A 13,935-nucleotide genomic window follows, 5' to 3' on the forward strand; every position below is an offset into this window, starting at 1 on the left:
AGACTGAAGGCTACTATTTTAGGGCTCAAGTATTAAAAAGTGAGGAAAGTGGTCACTATCTTTTTGCACAATAGCAGCCTTAATTTGGTACTAGTGAAGTCGGGATTTTTAAAGTTTAGGAAAATAGCATTCTTTAAATAGACATTCAGAATCTCAGGCAGGGCACCATGGATGTGGCAGTGGTGGAATTTGTTTAGCCATTCTGAGAGTAAAACAAGAGATGTGGTGGACCTTATCAGGAGACCTGGGGAAGAAGAGAACATGGGGGTATGGAATGTGATTTTTATTGGGTAGACTGATCTGTGTGCACATAGATGCACCCTTCTGAGGAATCCTAGGAATAACCAGGAGACATTTTGCAAGGAGGAGATTAAGTCTTGTACCATCAAACTAATGAGGGCTCTGGTAAGAATGAACTGGGAAATAAAAGTAAAAATAAATTGATTTAAAACTCATAGATCAGTGAAGCCAGAAAATACTAGAGAAACCTGAAAATACCTGGGCACACACCTGTACACACAGAAACACACACACACAAATACACACACACAAAATTTAAAATTCACAGACTAGTGAAGCCTATTACCTAAAAACTGTAGCTATATAGAGAAAAGATATACACACTTACGTGTACACATGTAACCTTTTCTAGGAATCTACACTTTCAACAGAGCCCAGACCCATGGCATAGGGTTAATGCCAATAAAAGTAGTTCAGTCTCTAGCTCACAGATGAAGATTCAGATGCAAGGTTGCACTTATTCATGGTTAAATGAAGTAAAACTATTCACTGTTGTTAGGTGAACTCTTTAAACCTTCTTAAGACCATATGCCTCAGTATACCAACAAACTCATACACCTAGAGAAACCAAGTTAGTCTCTATTTGCGCCTTGGATGACTCAGCATGAATCTATTCTTCAAGGATATGGCTTATCCAAAAACATCCCTCTCTGGTCCACCCCAGTTTTTGTCCATTCTTCTGTGATAGGTTTAAAACTACACCATTTTTCTAAGGATGGGAAGGTGAGATGTTAGGTGAGTTATTGGTATTTTAATAAATCATTAATTTTAGACACCTAACACTGCCTATTAGCCTGGAAAATACTTTTACACTGACTAATATCAATTCAATAAGATTGGTTCTCTAAATCATCTCAAGCTGTCTGAATCATGAAAGAATATAAAAAGAAAAAAACCCCACAAATTCTGAAAACATAACTAGTAGAAGAAATGTATTCCTAAAGTAAGTTTAAAGCTATTATGAGGGAACTTTTCCTCAGTCTTCACACTCTATACTATAGGGATTTTGAAGGCATAGTTTGAAGGAGATGTAATTTACCTCTACCTTCATGAATAAATGAAGAACAGTTTGTCATTAATGCTAAAGTGCTGCTCAGGGGAGATAATGTAATAAAGCTCAGCTTTGACAGCCAAATTACTTCTCAACTGTGGTGATTACAGACGAGATTTTTCAGAAGGTAAAGTAACACACAAGAAAAGATTTTTTTTAATGATTAGCAAATTATATCTATATATCTCATTGGACTAAGTGTATTGCCAGCCATTTATTTAGGAATATATTTGACTATATTTTTAATGGCTTTCTGCAACACATTTCCACTCTAAATATATTAAAATGTGAATGTGGGAACACTTTTTAGAAAGGTCAAGAGGTTACAGTTAATATGGAAAAATATTGGTGGAAAAATCACAAACTTTTATCAGTTTAACTGGAGATTTTTTTTCCCCCTCCTAGAAGACTTTGAAATTGCTGCCTTTTAAAAAATTTTTTGAAAGCAGGAATTTGAGAACTTTAAAATAGTTCAAACAAGAAAGCAATGGTGAACAATTTCTCCCAAGCTGAGCCTGTGGAGCTGTGTCCCGAGAACATGAACGGATCCTGCATTAAATCTCCTTACTCACCAGGTCCTCGAGCTATCCTCTATGCTGTCCTTGGTTTTGGGGCTGTGCTGGCAGTGTTTGGAAACTTACTGGTCATGATTGTCATCCTCCACTTCAAACAACTGCATACACCTACAAACTTTCTGATCGCGTCGCTGGCTGTGCTGACTTCTTGGTGGGAGTCACTGTGATGCCCTTCAGCACAGTGAGGTCTGTGGAGAGCTGTTGGTACTTTGGGGACAGTTACTGTAAATTCCGTACATGTTTTGACACATCCTTCTGTTTTGCTTTTGATTTCATTTATGCTGTATCTCTGGTGATAGATACATTGCTGTTACTGATCCTCTGAGCTATCCAACCAAGTTTACTGTGTCAGTTTCAGGGATATGCATTGTTCTTTCCTGGTTCTTTTCTGTCACATACAGCTTTTCAATCTTTTACACGGGGGCCAACGAAGAAGGATTTAAGGAATTAGTAGTTGCTCTCACCTGTGTAAGAGGTTGTCAGGCTCCACTGAATCAAAACTGGGTCCTACTTTGCTTTCTTCTATTTTTTATACCAACTGTCGCCATGGTGTTTATATACAGTAAGACATTTTTGGTGGCCAAGCATCAGGCTAGGAAGATAGAAAGTACAACCAGCCAAGCTCAGTCCTCCTCAGGGGTTACAAGGAAAGAGTAGCAAAAAGAGAAAGGCTGCCAGAACCTTGGGAATTGCTATGGCAGCATTTCTTGTCTCTTGGCTACCACATGTCATTGATGCAGTGATTGATGCTTATATGAATTTTATAACTCCTCTTTATGTTTATGAGATTTTAGTTTGGTGTGTTTATTATAATTCAGCTAAGAACCTCTTGATATATGCTTTCTTTTACCCATGGTTTTGGAAGGCAATAAAACTTATTGTAAGCGGCAAGGTCTTAAGAAGTGATTCGTCAACAACTAATTTATTTTCTGAAGAAGTAGAGACAGATTTAAAACATTACTGTGGAGACCTCAAAACTAACTTGAAATTAAGGTCAAGTGCAAAAACAAACACTTGGACATAGAGAGGCAAGCATGACCATCTGCCAAGTTGGAGGATGATACGTTCAATAGTTGTTCTAAAGCATTTGTTGTCTTCATGTATTTTGATATATTTTAGATTTAGTGATAGGTGAATAAGATCTGCCCAATCTTTTCCATTTAGCATTCTTTTGTGGTTTTCTGGTTCCCTACTTTCTTCTCTGAGATTCCTATTTGTATCTTCAAATATTTTCAAGTTTTGTAGTTTCTCCCACACTAATGATCAGTGTTCAGCTGTAAAAAATACACAAAGGGGAAAATAAAGCTCCTGCTTTACTTACAAGTTAGATTCTCTGAGGACAAAAATCTTTAATGTATATCTTTCTTGAGAAGAAGACACGGGATTATAAATTCTTGAAACTTTATTTTAATGTAAAAAGACTTATAGAGAGCTGGAATGTAGAACTTTCTAGTGCTCGGAGATCATCTGAAAAACGCTTGAGCGCTTTTATTTTCTGAACCCTGGCAGTTCTTTCTGCTCATTTTACAAAGACTGTGTTAGCAAAGAAAATGTTTAATGATTATGTGAATACACACTACATCTTACTTTTGGAGAATATAATTTATTATTGTGGAATAAGCATGTGAACAAAAAGATGGCTTCTGTAGTTCTTTTTTTTTAGTAATTTTAAATAAAATAATAATTTTTAAAAGCCAATTCAAATGAGCAATTTTTCACTTTTGAGTCCTTACTTTGTACCAGATATTGTATTTGACATTGAAATTGTATAAAGCTGAGTAATCCAAATATAGCCAAGCATTGTTTCAAAATAGCAAATACCCAAATTGGTATTATACACTCTAGGAACAGCTTCAGTTTTCCCATCTGATTATACATTTCTCAATCAATAGAAATTTTAATTCTTTTAAATTAAAAGTATACATTGAGTGTTTCCAGATACAGTCAAAATTTGAAAAAACAAATAATAAAATGGTTTGCCTTCTCAAATCCCTGAATCACAGCCTGAAATCTTTGTTTAGGTAGCTGATTTTCCCAGACAATTCTGTAATAGGTTTGTTTTATAAAATGAAAAGAAAAAGTAAGTGAGTAAATAGAGCTACACAAATATTACGTGTCATACATTTTGTAGATGAACCAGTTTGGAAATACTTTACACAAGATTAAGCTGTTTCATATTTGTGTGTTAATACCTTTCAAAAAGATCAGAGAATATTTCAGAGGAAAACAAATTAAAGGTAAAAGAGGACAAAAGGAAGATGCAAGTGTTCATAGCAGGGTACCTATTTGTGGTTCAGATAATACTGTTAAGGAACGGCTTTATTGATCAACTTTCAAATGCTCACAGTTAAGGTCCCATATTCTCCTTCTTTAAAAAGGAGCTCAGAACTTGAGAGTCAGGTAATGTCTTAATAGAAATGTGAGTTCCTTTCTTCAATTGCAAGTGTGAACTTACATTGACACATAAAAAATAAGGAACACAATTTGGGGGCACTTTAAAAATATATCCCATTCCATTTACTTGTACTATGTAGAGTGTAATTTTAGATGAACTGGTTTCAGAAATAAATACTGTACAGTTATATTTCCAAGATCGAATCCACATCATAGTGGAGAATACACTTCCAATCTCCTCTTTCTTGCTTATTTTCTTTTCCTCTTCTTGTGGTGCTTAAAAAGGAAGTCTTTTGATCAAAAATTTATTTTCCCCAAAACTAACTAGACTGTTAATGCAACACCACTCCTCTCTTCTACACATCATTTATTTATACAAATAAGCGATAAACTTCTTCACAAGCTGCATACCAAGTTGCTGCAGGGCCGTGGATATATTTGAAACAAGACACACTGAGGGTGGAAGTAGGCTTCACTCGGGAAGACCATCTGCAAGTAAAATCTGACTTTGGAATATGCTGCTGAGCTTGGTCTCAATCCTGGAGCACTGTGGTTCCAAATTGTCTGCTTCAGCCAATGGGAGGTTGCAGAACTATTGCAAAGAGGTAATTAATCCACTTATGTCCCACGTAGAGGCTATATAAATACTATGTCTCTTATGTATATGTACTATTATAAATAATACATGTTTATCTTTTATTGATAAAATACATATTTATTTAACATCATTGCTGAATTTATAGTAACTTTTGTCCACATGTATTTTTCTCAATTATCTGATACTAAAAGGACAACTACTACATTATGTGAAGCTCTTCGTATTTTTTAAAAATATTAAACTACAAGGCTACAGTAACCAAAACAGCATGGTACTGGTACCAAAACAGAGATATAGACCAATGGAACAGAACAGAGTCCTCAGAAATAACACCACACATCTACAGCCATCTGATCTTTGACAAACCTGAGAGAAACAAGAAATGGGGAAAGGATTCCCTATTTAACAAATGGTGCTGGGAAAATTGGCTAGCCATAAGTAGAAAGCTGAAACTGGATCCTTTCCTTACTCCTTATACGAAAATTAATTCGAGATGGATTAGAGACTTAAATGTTAGACTATTAGGGTTTCATGCCCATGGTTGCTGTCTTGAATTTCTGTCTTTGAAGTGTGTGTGTTGTTAAATGAAGGGACAACGGAGTGTGTGCTGGGTGCTTTGAACCTCAGACCACCAGTAGTCTTGCATTACACCTGTCCCTTCTTCCCTGGGATGGGTATTCAGCCTCATGTTCCCCTGCCCCATGGCACCTTGGGCTCCATCTAGTCTCCTCCTACCTGCTCTGACCAGGGACCACTGCCATCCTCTTTTCACCCCTGCAGAGGACAGGATGCATCACAGGGAGAGTTGCAGTCAGGCACATCCTCCACTGTCTCAGGGCTAGGCATAGACTGTTGTCCCCATCTCTGGCTGGCAGAGTCATAGCACGTTTGATGAGCTCCTCAACAGGGCCAAGCCCCTCATCACCTCCAATCCCGGTATCAAGTGCTTTCTGGTGTGCAGGTTGTGATCCCTTGGGGGTCATCGGTCTACCTTTAGTTGAGGTAGCAGGCCTGTCAGAAGGGCAGATGCCTGGCTCAGCTTCTTGCCCCCATCCTGACTATGGCATATTGGTTCGGCAGCTGATAGGAGGGGAAATCTGGCAGTGGGTGGGCCACGTGCAAGCTGAGTTGCAAGGCAGGGCATGCAGACACCTGTGAGAGTCCTCACTTGCCCTGCAAATACCTCTTTGTCCAAGGACATTACATAGCAGATATTGCACACTATGACAGGCCAAGAAAGACCACAAAAGAAAGGTGAAAGCTTTCTATTTCAGTACCTTTAATGACATTTTTGTTCATATTTTTGAACAAGCGTCTCTGCATTTTATTTTGTGCTGGATGCTGCAAATGATATAGACAGTCTTGTAAATAAGGAATAGATAATATTATTGTCAAATGCTGGGTTAGGCTATTTCAGGACAGTTGAATTTAAAGAAATCTCATGGTTATGAAAATCATAAGTGTTTCTACCAAGTTGCAGAGCACAGAGAAACAGTTCTCCTATGGTAGGAGAACTTATTAATTATAATTATCAAAAGTGGGATTCATTTCATGATTCACATCTTACACTGTGGGGATTCCCTGTGAAGAATTTATAATGGGTACGATGGATTGGCTGGTTTCCTAAAATGTCCTAGGAGATGGAAGCTTATTAAAAGGTGACTTCTCAAATATGTAATTATGTTATACAAGATCGTCCTTTGAAAAGAAGAGATTCACATGTGTGTAAAACTAGGTATTTAAATTACATTTCTTCAATTACTTGGTTAATGTGATTACTGGGCTGATGAAAATTCATAATAGATTTGCTTGAGGTTAGCTACGAGGTTTAGACATAGTGACAGAAATAATTATGAGATTAAAGACAGAATTATGTTTTATGTTTTGAAATTTAATTTCTCTTGATAATTAAAATTAAAAAAGAATATAATATGAAACAATATTTGTAAGTACTCACATATGCAGTTTGTTTGTTTTTGTTTTAATTTTCAGAATTCAAAATTATAATTCCCTATCACAAGGAAGGACAGAAATAGCAAACAACAAACAGCAGAACCGTGACCAGCAATTTTTCCCAACCTGTTGTACAGCTCTGTTATGAGGATGTGAATGGATCTTGTATTAAAACTCCCTATTCTCCTCGGTCCTGGGTGATTCTGTATACGGCGTTTAATTTTGGGTCTTTGCTGGCTGTATTTGGAAATCTCTTAGTAATGACTTCTGTTCTTCATTTTAAGCAGCTGCAGTCTCCAACCAATTTTCTCATTGCCTCTCTGGCCTGTGCTGACTTCCTGGTAGGTGTGACTGTGATACCCTTCAGCATGGTCAGGACCATAGAGAGCTGCTAGTATTTTGGAGCCAAATTTTGTACTCTTCACAGTTGCTGTGATGTGGCATTTTGTTACTCTTCTGTTCTCCACTTGTGCTTCATCTGCATCGACAGATGCATTGCCATTCCTGACCCCCTGGTCTATCCTACCAAGTTCACCATGTCTGTGTCGGGAATTTGTGTCAGTGTGTCCTGGATTCTGCCTCGCATGTACAGCGGTGCTGTATTCTACACAGGTGCCAATGATGATGGACTGGAGGAATTAGTAAGTGCTCTCAACTGTGTAGGTGGCTGTCAAATTGTTGTAAGTCAAGGCTGGGTGTTGATAGATTTTCTGTTATTCTTCATACCTACCCTTGTTATGATAATTATTTACAGTAAGATTTTTCTTATAGCTAAACAACAAGCTATAAAAATTGAAACTACTAGTAGCAAAGTAGAATCATCCTCAGAGTTACAAAATCAGAGTGGCCGAGAGAGAGGAAAGCAGCTAAAACCCTGGGGGTCATGGTAATAGCATTTATTATTTCATGGTTACCGTATACAATTGATATATTAATTGATGCCTTTATGGGCTTCCTGACCCCTGCCTATATCTATGAAATTTGCTGTCAGGGTGCTTATTATAACTCAGTCATTAATCCTTTGATTTATGCTTTATTTTATCCTTGGTTTAGGAAAGCCATAAAACTTATTTTAAGCTGGGATGTTTTAAAGGCTAGTTCATCAACCATTAGTTTATTTTCAGAATAAGTCTAAGCACTAAGTTGAGAAAATTAAAAATATTTTCAAAATTATGAATTTATGAGGAAATTAAATATAATAAATAAATAAAACTTTTCAAAATTGGAGAAATATATCACTTTTCAAATTAACCAGGAAAAAGATCACAGGAAGATTAAACTATTGTAAAGATATTTACTACACTAAATAATAAATGATAAAGTGGTTCACACATGTCACCTGTCTCTATGTTTTGTACACATCCTTGCCACATGCACTTGTTTTTTCCGATTTACAGAATTCTGAATCGCATTTTTGGATGTGACATTTTGAATCTTTTTTTTAAAATGCTCAACTTACTTTCATTTATGTTCAAGTGGCCATTCTTTTTTTTTTTTTTTTTTTTTTGAGATGGAGTTTTGCTCTTGTTGCCCAGGTGGGAGTGCAGGGGTGTGATCTCAGCTCACTGCGACCTCCGCCTCCTGGGTTCAAGCGATTCTCCTGCCTCAGCCTCCCGAGTAGCTGGGATTACAGGCACATGCCACCACACCCGGCTCCTTTTTGTATTTTTTAGTAGAGACAGAGTTTCACCGTGTTGGCCAGGCTGGTCTTAAACTCCTGACTTCAGGTGATCTGCCTGCCTCTGCCTCCCGAAGTGCTGGAATTACAAGTGGCCATTCTTTAAATGTCTTTTGCAATACTGTATTAGTTGGCTAGGGCTGCATTGTTTAAGTGGTTTTTGCTAAACTGTATTATTTGACTAGGGGTACAATAAGAAAGTACCACAGACTAGATGGCTTAAACAACAAAAGTTTATTTTCCCATGATTCTACTGGCTGGAAGTCCAAGGTCTAGGTGTCAGCAGGGTGAATTTCTTTTGAGGGCCTCTTTCCTTAACTTGCAGATGGCTGTCTTCTTTTAGTGTCTTCACCTGGTCTTTCTCTATTTGTGTGTGTCCTAAACTCCTCATAAAGATAAGCAATTGTATTGGATTATGGCTCACTCTAATCACTTCATTTTGACTTAATTATCTAGACGTGAGTACTAGAGGTTAGAACTTCAACATATGAATTTGGGGTAACAATTCAGCTCATAACAGACACAGTCAGACACAGTCCACGTGGGATGATACTACCAAAGGGTGTGTTTATTTGCTGCTCTTCTGTGACTATTCCTCCCTGTTTCTTTAATGATTGTGCATTCCAGGAGTTTGGGAGGCAGCAGGTAAGCCTCTCCTGCTTAATGGCTGGGCAGAATCTCAGCATGCTCACCCATAATATGGTGGAACCAATAATTCAGCCTTGGGATCCGGAAGTGACTATAGACATTGCCCAGAAATGTTTCATGTGAAAAAATCTACCACAAAAAGTCTGGCACAAAGATTATTAGCAAATGGAAACTGCAAGAATTAGCAATCATCACTAGTAGCTGTCATTTCTATGTCAACCTTTATCTCCTGAAAATAATGTATAACTTGCTTCCACAACTTTTCTTAGTAGTTTTTCTCACACTAAAAATAATGTGTATTTCACTACCTAGAATGTTGCAGAGTCGAAATTCTATGCTAATACTGTAAAAAAGGTGTATTAAAAAGAGTATAAACAATGTGTGCTGTAACTTTACATTTTACTCTCTGGGAGTTTACACATTGGTTCAATAGAAGTCATTTTGGAATGCATATCTAGAGTATTCTATATAATGCTTTTGTTGTCACCATGTGATAACCTCTTTGGGCATAGATGGCTGAATTAGAGTTGGACAGGTGATTTTAGGAAAACTCTTCAATAGCCTTGGTTAAGTCCATCACATCATCACTCAAAAGAATAAGAACTGAAACACCACATCCGTTAATACTGAACTTTAGAATGAAGGTTGCTGTATCTTGCCTAAGTTTTATTTCTCTGAGTTTTAAGTGGTCATTGTTTCTTTTTTTACTGTGACAAAAACATACTTGTCACCAAAACGTATTCAGCACATACTTAGAGATGAAACATTTGAACATTTCTTTTAGGCTCCAGCTAAAGACAAGATGGTCTAATATTTTCACATGGCTAGCTAACACACCTAAATGAGAGAAAAATCAATATAGAAATTCAAAAATAGGAAGTTAAACTATTATTTGCAGGTAATATGATTGAAAATAAATTTGTCTAAGTCTTCCTTATTACAGTTGAGAACTAGTCCCAGACATCAAAAACTCATACCTTGATATAAAAATAGATTACAATTATACATTTATCTGTAATTATTTTGTTTGCTTAAGATGCAAATGTACTCAGTGACCTTGAATTATAAAATATATCACAAAAGAAAATTTTCTTATTACATTTATTTAAAAAAATTCCTATGTGGGACATCTTCTTCCAGTAATGGTAGAATAGGTTATTTATTCCATTCTCCTAGTGAGAAGATCTAGGAAATCTGGAAAAAGTATTTTAAAAATCTTTAAAATATCAGAAAGATATAAATGCAATCAACAATTATTTAAGATTCAGGGAAAAACGAAATTCAGAGAGATTAATCTAAACTTTAGGGCCAATACCAAAAGGAGCATGTGAGTATACGAAGAGTGAAGCAGAGCATTTAAAAATTATTATTATTTCAATAGTTTTGTGGGTACAAGTGTTTTTTTGGTTACATGGATAAGTTCTTTAGTGGTGATTTCTGAGATTTGAATGCACTCATCACCTGAGCAGTGTATAGTGTACCCAGTACATAGTCGCCCCCAGAACCTTCTCCCTTGAGTCCCCAAAGTCCACTGTATTACTCTTAAGCCTTTGCTTTCTCATAGCTTAGCTCCCATTTAAATGGGAACATACAATATTTGGTGTTCCCTTCCTGAGTTACTTCAGTTAGAATAATGGCCTCCAGCTCCATCCAAGTTGCTGCAAAACACATTATTTTGTTCCTTCTTATGGCTGAGTAGTATTCCATGGTGTATATGTACCACATTTTCTTTAACCACTTGTTAGTCAGTGGGCACTTGGACTAGTTCCATATCTTTTCAATTTCAAATTGTGCTGCTATAAACATAAGTATGTATGTGTCTTTTTCATAAAATGACTTCTTTTCCTTTGTGTAGCTATCCAGTAGTGGGATTGCTGGATTGAATGGCAGTACTACATTTAGTTCTTTAAGAAATCTTCATACTGTTTTCCATAGTGATAGTACTAATTTACATTTCCACCAACAGTGTAAAGTGTCCCCTTTTCACCATATCCATGCCAACATCTATTGTTTTTCACTTTTTATTTGTGGCTGTTCTTGCAGGAGTAAGGTGGTATCTCACTGTGGTTTTAATTTCCCTGATGATTAGTGATGTTGAGCATTTTTTCATATGTTTGTTGGCTGTTTGTACATCTCCTTTTGACAACTGTCTATCCATGTCCTTGGAGAGATTTTGACAGCCTGATATGGTTAGTGGGAAATGATTAGATTGTAGAGTCTAACAAGAAAAATTAGCCCAGGCATCACCGACCACTAATGGTTTTTGTTACAGTCTGGAAGACTATTATTCTCTAAACATCAGGGTAAACCTTTACTTCAAATAGTCTCAATGTCTATAACAGAGAAAAGGATTATCCCAGATTGCTGGTTTTTCTAGCCACATGCCACAAGTAAAGGCAAATTTTCTCTGAAGAAACATAATATCTCAGTTCTCAAGTTATTACACCAACTTTTCATATAGAATGTCTCAACTCAATTTAAACAAACAGGAAAAAGGAGAAAAGAATATCGTGAAAATCCACAGAAATGATGGAAAAAAAATTTTAAACCAATGGGAAATCTGCATTATGCTTTACAGTAACTTGATTACCTTTAACAGTTTTTAATATAAGAAAGCTGACCACATTCAAGGAAATAATCATGTTTGGAAACTGTAAACCATTTTAAAAAATCAAAGTTCTAGATCTGAAAATTGCTGCTGTCTGCTTCTCAAGCCACAAAAAATCCAGACATTCATTATGTAGAGGTCTACAAATAGGTTATACAAAAATAGTATCTATGTGCTGTCTGTCTCCTGCCTCCTATCTCTCACAGGTCAGAATTCATGCCACAGAAAGTTTGCTTCCTGAAACTGTAGGGTATCTTCATTTGGTCACTTCAACAACCTTTGCAAAAGTGAATTCCCACACCACTTGAGTCTGGAAGTGATGGGAGAAACTAGTCTCTGGGCATTGGCTACAAACCATGGAACCTCATGCCACTAAAGGGTTTGGTGTCCTTAGGGGTGTCTTAGAGTAAGCACCAAAGTGTTAGTCAGAGAATATGAAGATGCATAAATATGATGGTCCAATACAAATGCCCATGGGACAAGGAAGAAATCAGACTGAAAATTTGCAAATATTATTAATTGGATGATAAAATAAGATAAAAAATAGCAAAATAAAAATTGCAGAATGAAGGGGAGAAATTTCTGATTTGGACTATGATGACATAGTTTGATCAAACCATCTCTCCCACTTAAGACAATTATAAAAGCTCAACTGAACATATAGAACAACTGTTTGAAGTATTGCAGAGCAACTATGACAGCCTAGAATTGTTGGACAAAATTCTAGAGAGAAAGGAAGCACATTGAAGTGAGCTGGGCCTTCTGCAAAAATGTTTATATTCACAACAGCATCTATTCTTGCTGTGACACATACAGGCTAAGCAGAAAATGGTGTCCTAAACCAGTCAGTAGTCTCCAATCGCTGTCTGGAAAACATTTGTAGTTTAGGGACCAAAGAAGCCATTGTTTCAGAGACCAACACTCAGGAGAAGGGAGAATAGCAGAGAAGTGAGGGCAGCATCCTGTGTTGCTTTTGCCCTTGGAGATTTTTCTGAATTCTGAAATTCTCTGTGGCTAGAACCCAAGAAACAAAGGAAAATGCAATTGTTAAGAAGCTAAGCAGGACTTTGGCAGTCTCTTGTAACTGGAGAGGCAAAAATTGCAGTTCAGGGGCTGCTTCAGAGAAAAGACAAATGTAAACACCCCAGGATTTCAACTGAGACCTCTTGGAGGAAGGTATTAAAGTGGTAGCTTTTTTTTTTTTTTGAGTTGGAGTCTCGCTCTATCACCCAGACGGGCGTGTAATGGTGCGATCTCAGATCACTGCAACCTCCGCCTCCCAGGTTCAAGTGATTCTCCTGCCTCGGCCTGCTGAGTATCTGGTATTACAGGCACGTGCCACCATGCCCAGCTAATTTTTGTATTTTTAGTAGAGACTAAACATTAGTTTCACCATGTTGATCAGGCTGGTCTTGAACTTCTGACCTCATGATCTGCCCACCTTGGCCTCCCAAGTGCTGGGATTACAGGCGTGAGCCACAGTGCCTGGCCTAAAGTGGTTGCATTTTAAACCTCATGGTTACCATATATGATTGATTCATTCACTCATTGGTTCTCTTTGGGGTTTTATACCACCTTCCTATGTTTATGAGATAGTTTCCTAGTTTGGTTACTCTAACTCTGTTCCAAATACTTTGATTTATGCTTTATTTTACCCTTGGTTTAGGGGTGCAATAAAACTTATTATAACTAGACAATATTAAAACACAGTTTACCAACCATAAACTTATTCTCTAAATCATCCTAAATTTGAAATTAAGGAATTTGTGCTTTAATGAGAATTTTCCAGTAATAATGATATGAAAAACAGTGCATGAATATAATACATTAAATTTGGAAAGAGGAATGGTACTTCAATTTTAATTGCATAATCTTTATACTTTTATTGTTTTGTTCAAGTGAACATTTTTAAGTATTTGATAGAAACATATTTACTAAATGATGGTTAATACAAGGTTTATATTTCCAGTTTCTGCAAATCTGCCACTTCCCTACTTTGTCAGTTGTTAGTTATTTTCCTCCTCCAGGCCTTCATTTCATACTTAACTTCGGCCACTTTCAAAGGTTTCCTGGTTCCCTAGTCCCTGTGTAAGTCTTGCCCTCTATATCTTTCTCTAGATTGGATTTGCT

At 36.8% G+C, this 13,935-nt stretch overlaps 2 protein-coding genes across 2 annotated transcripts; both read left to right on the forward strand.

Moving 5' to 3' along the window:
- The first annotated feature begins 1,838 nt into the window (after positions 1–1,838).
- Positions 1,839–2,950, forward strand: TAAR9 (trace amine associated receptor 9). Its single transcript, XM_005595969.3, is given in 5 exon segments — positions 1,839–2,058; positions 2,061–2,192; positions 2,195–2,560; positions 2,563–2,595; positions 2,598–2,950. Coding segments are annotated over 5 exon segments (1,104 nt in total).
- A 2,859-nt stretch (positions 2,951–5,809) lies between these two features.
- LOC102136453 (trace amine-associated receptor 8) lies at positions 5,810–8,000 on the forward strand. The gene is given in 4 exon segments (XM_045391824.2): positions 5,810–6,072; positions 6,969–7,700; positions 7,702–7,719; positions 7,721–8,000. Coding segments are annotated over 4 exon segments (1,293 nt in total).
- Positions 8,001–13,935: the final 5,935 nt, after the last annotated feature.

The sequence above is a fragment of the Macaca fascicularis genome, chromosome 4 (genome assembly GCF_037993035.2).
Source record: "Macaca fascicularis isolate 582-1 chromosome 4, T2T-MFA8v1.1".
Lineage (NCBI taxonomy): Eukaryota > Metazoa > Chordata > Mammalia > Primates > Cercopithecidae > Macaca > Macaca fascicularis.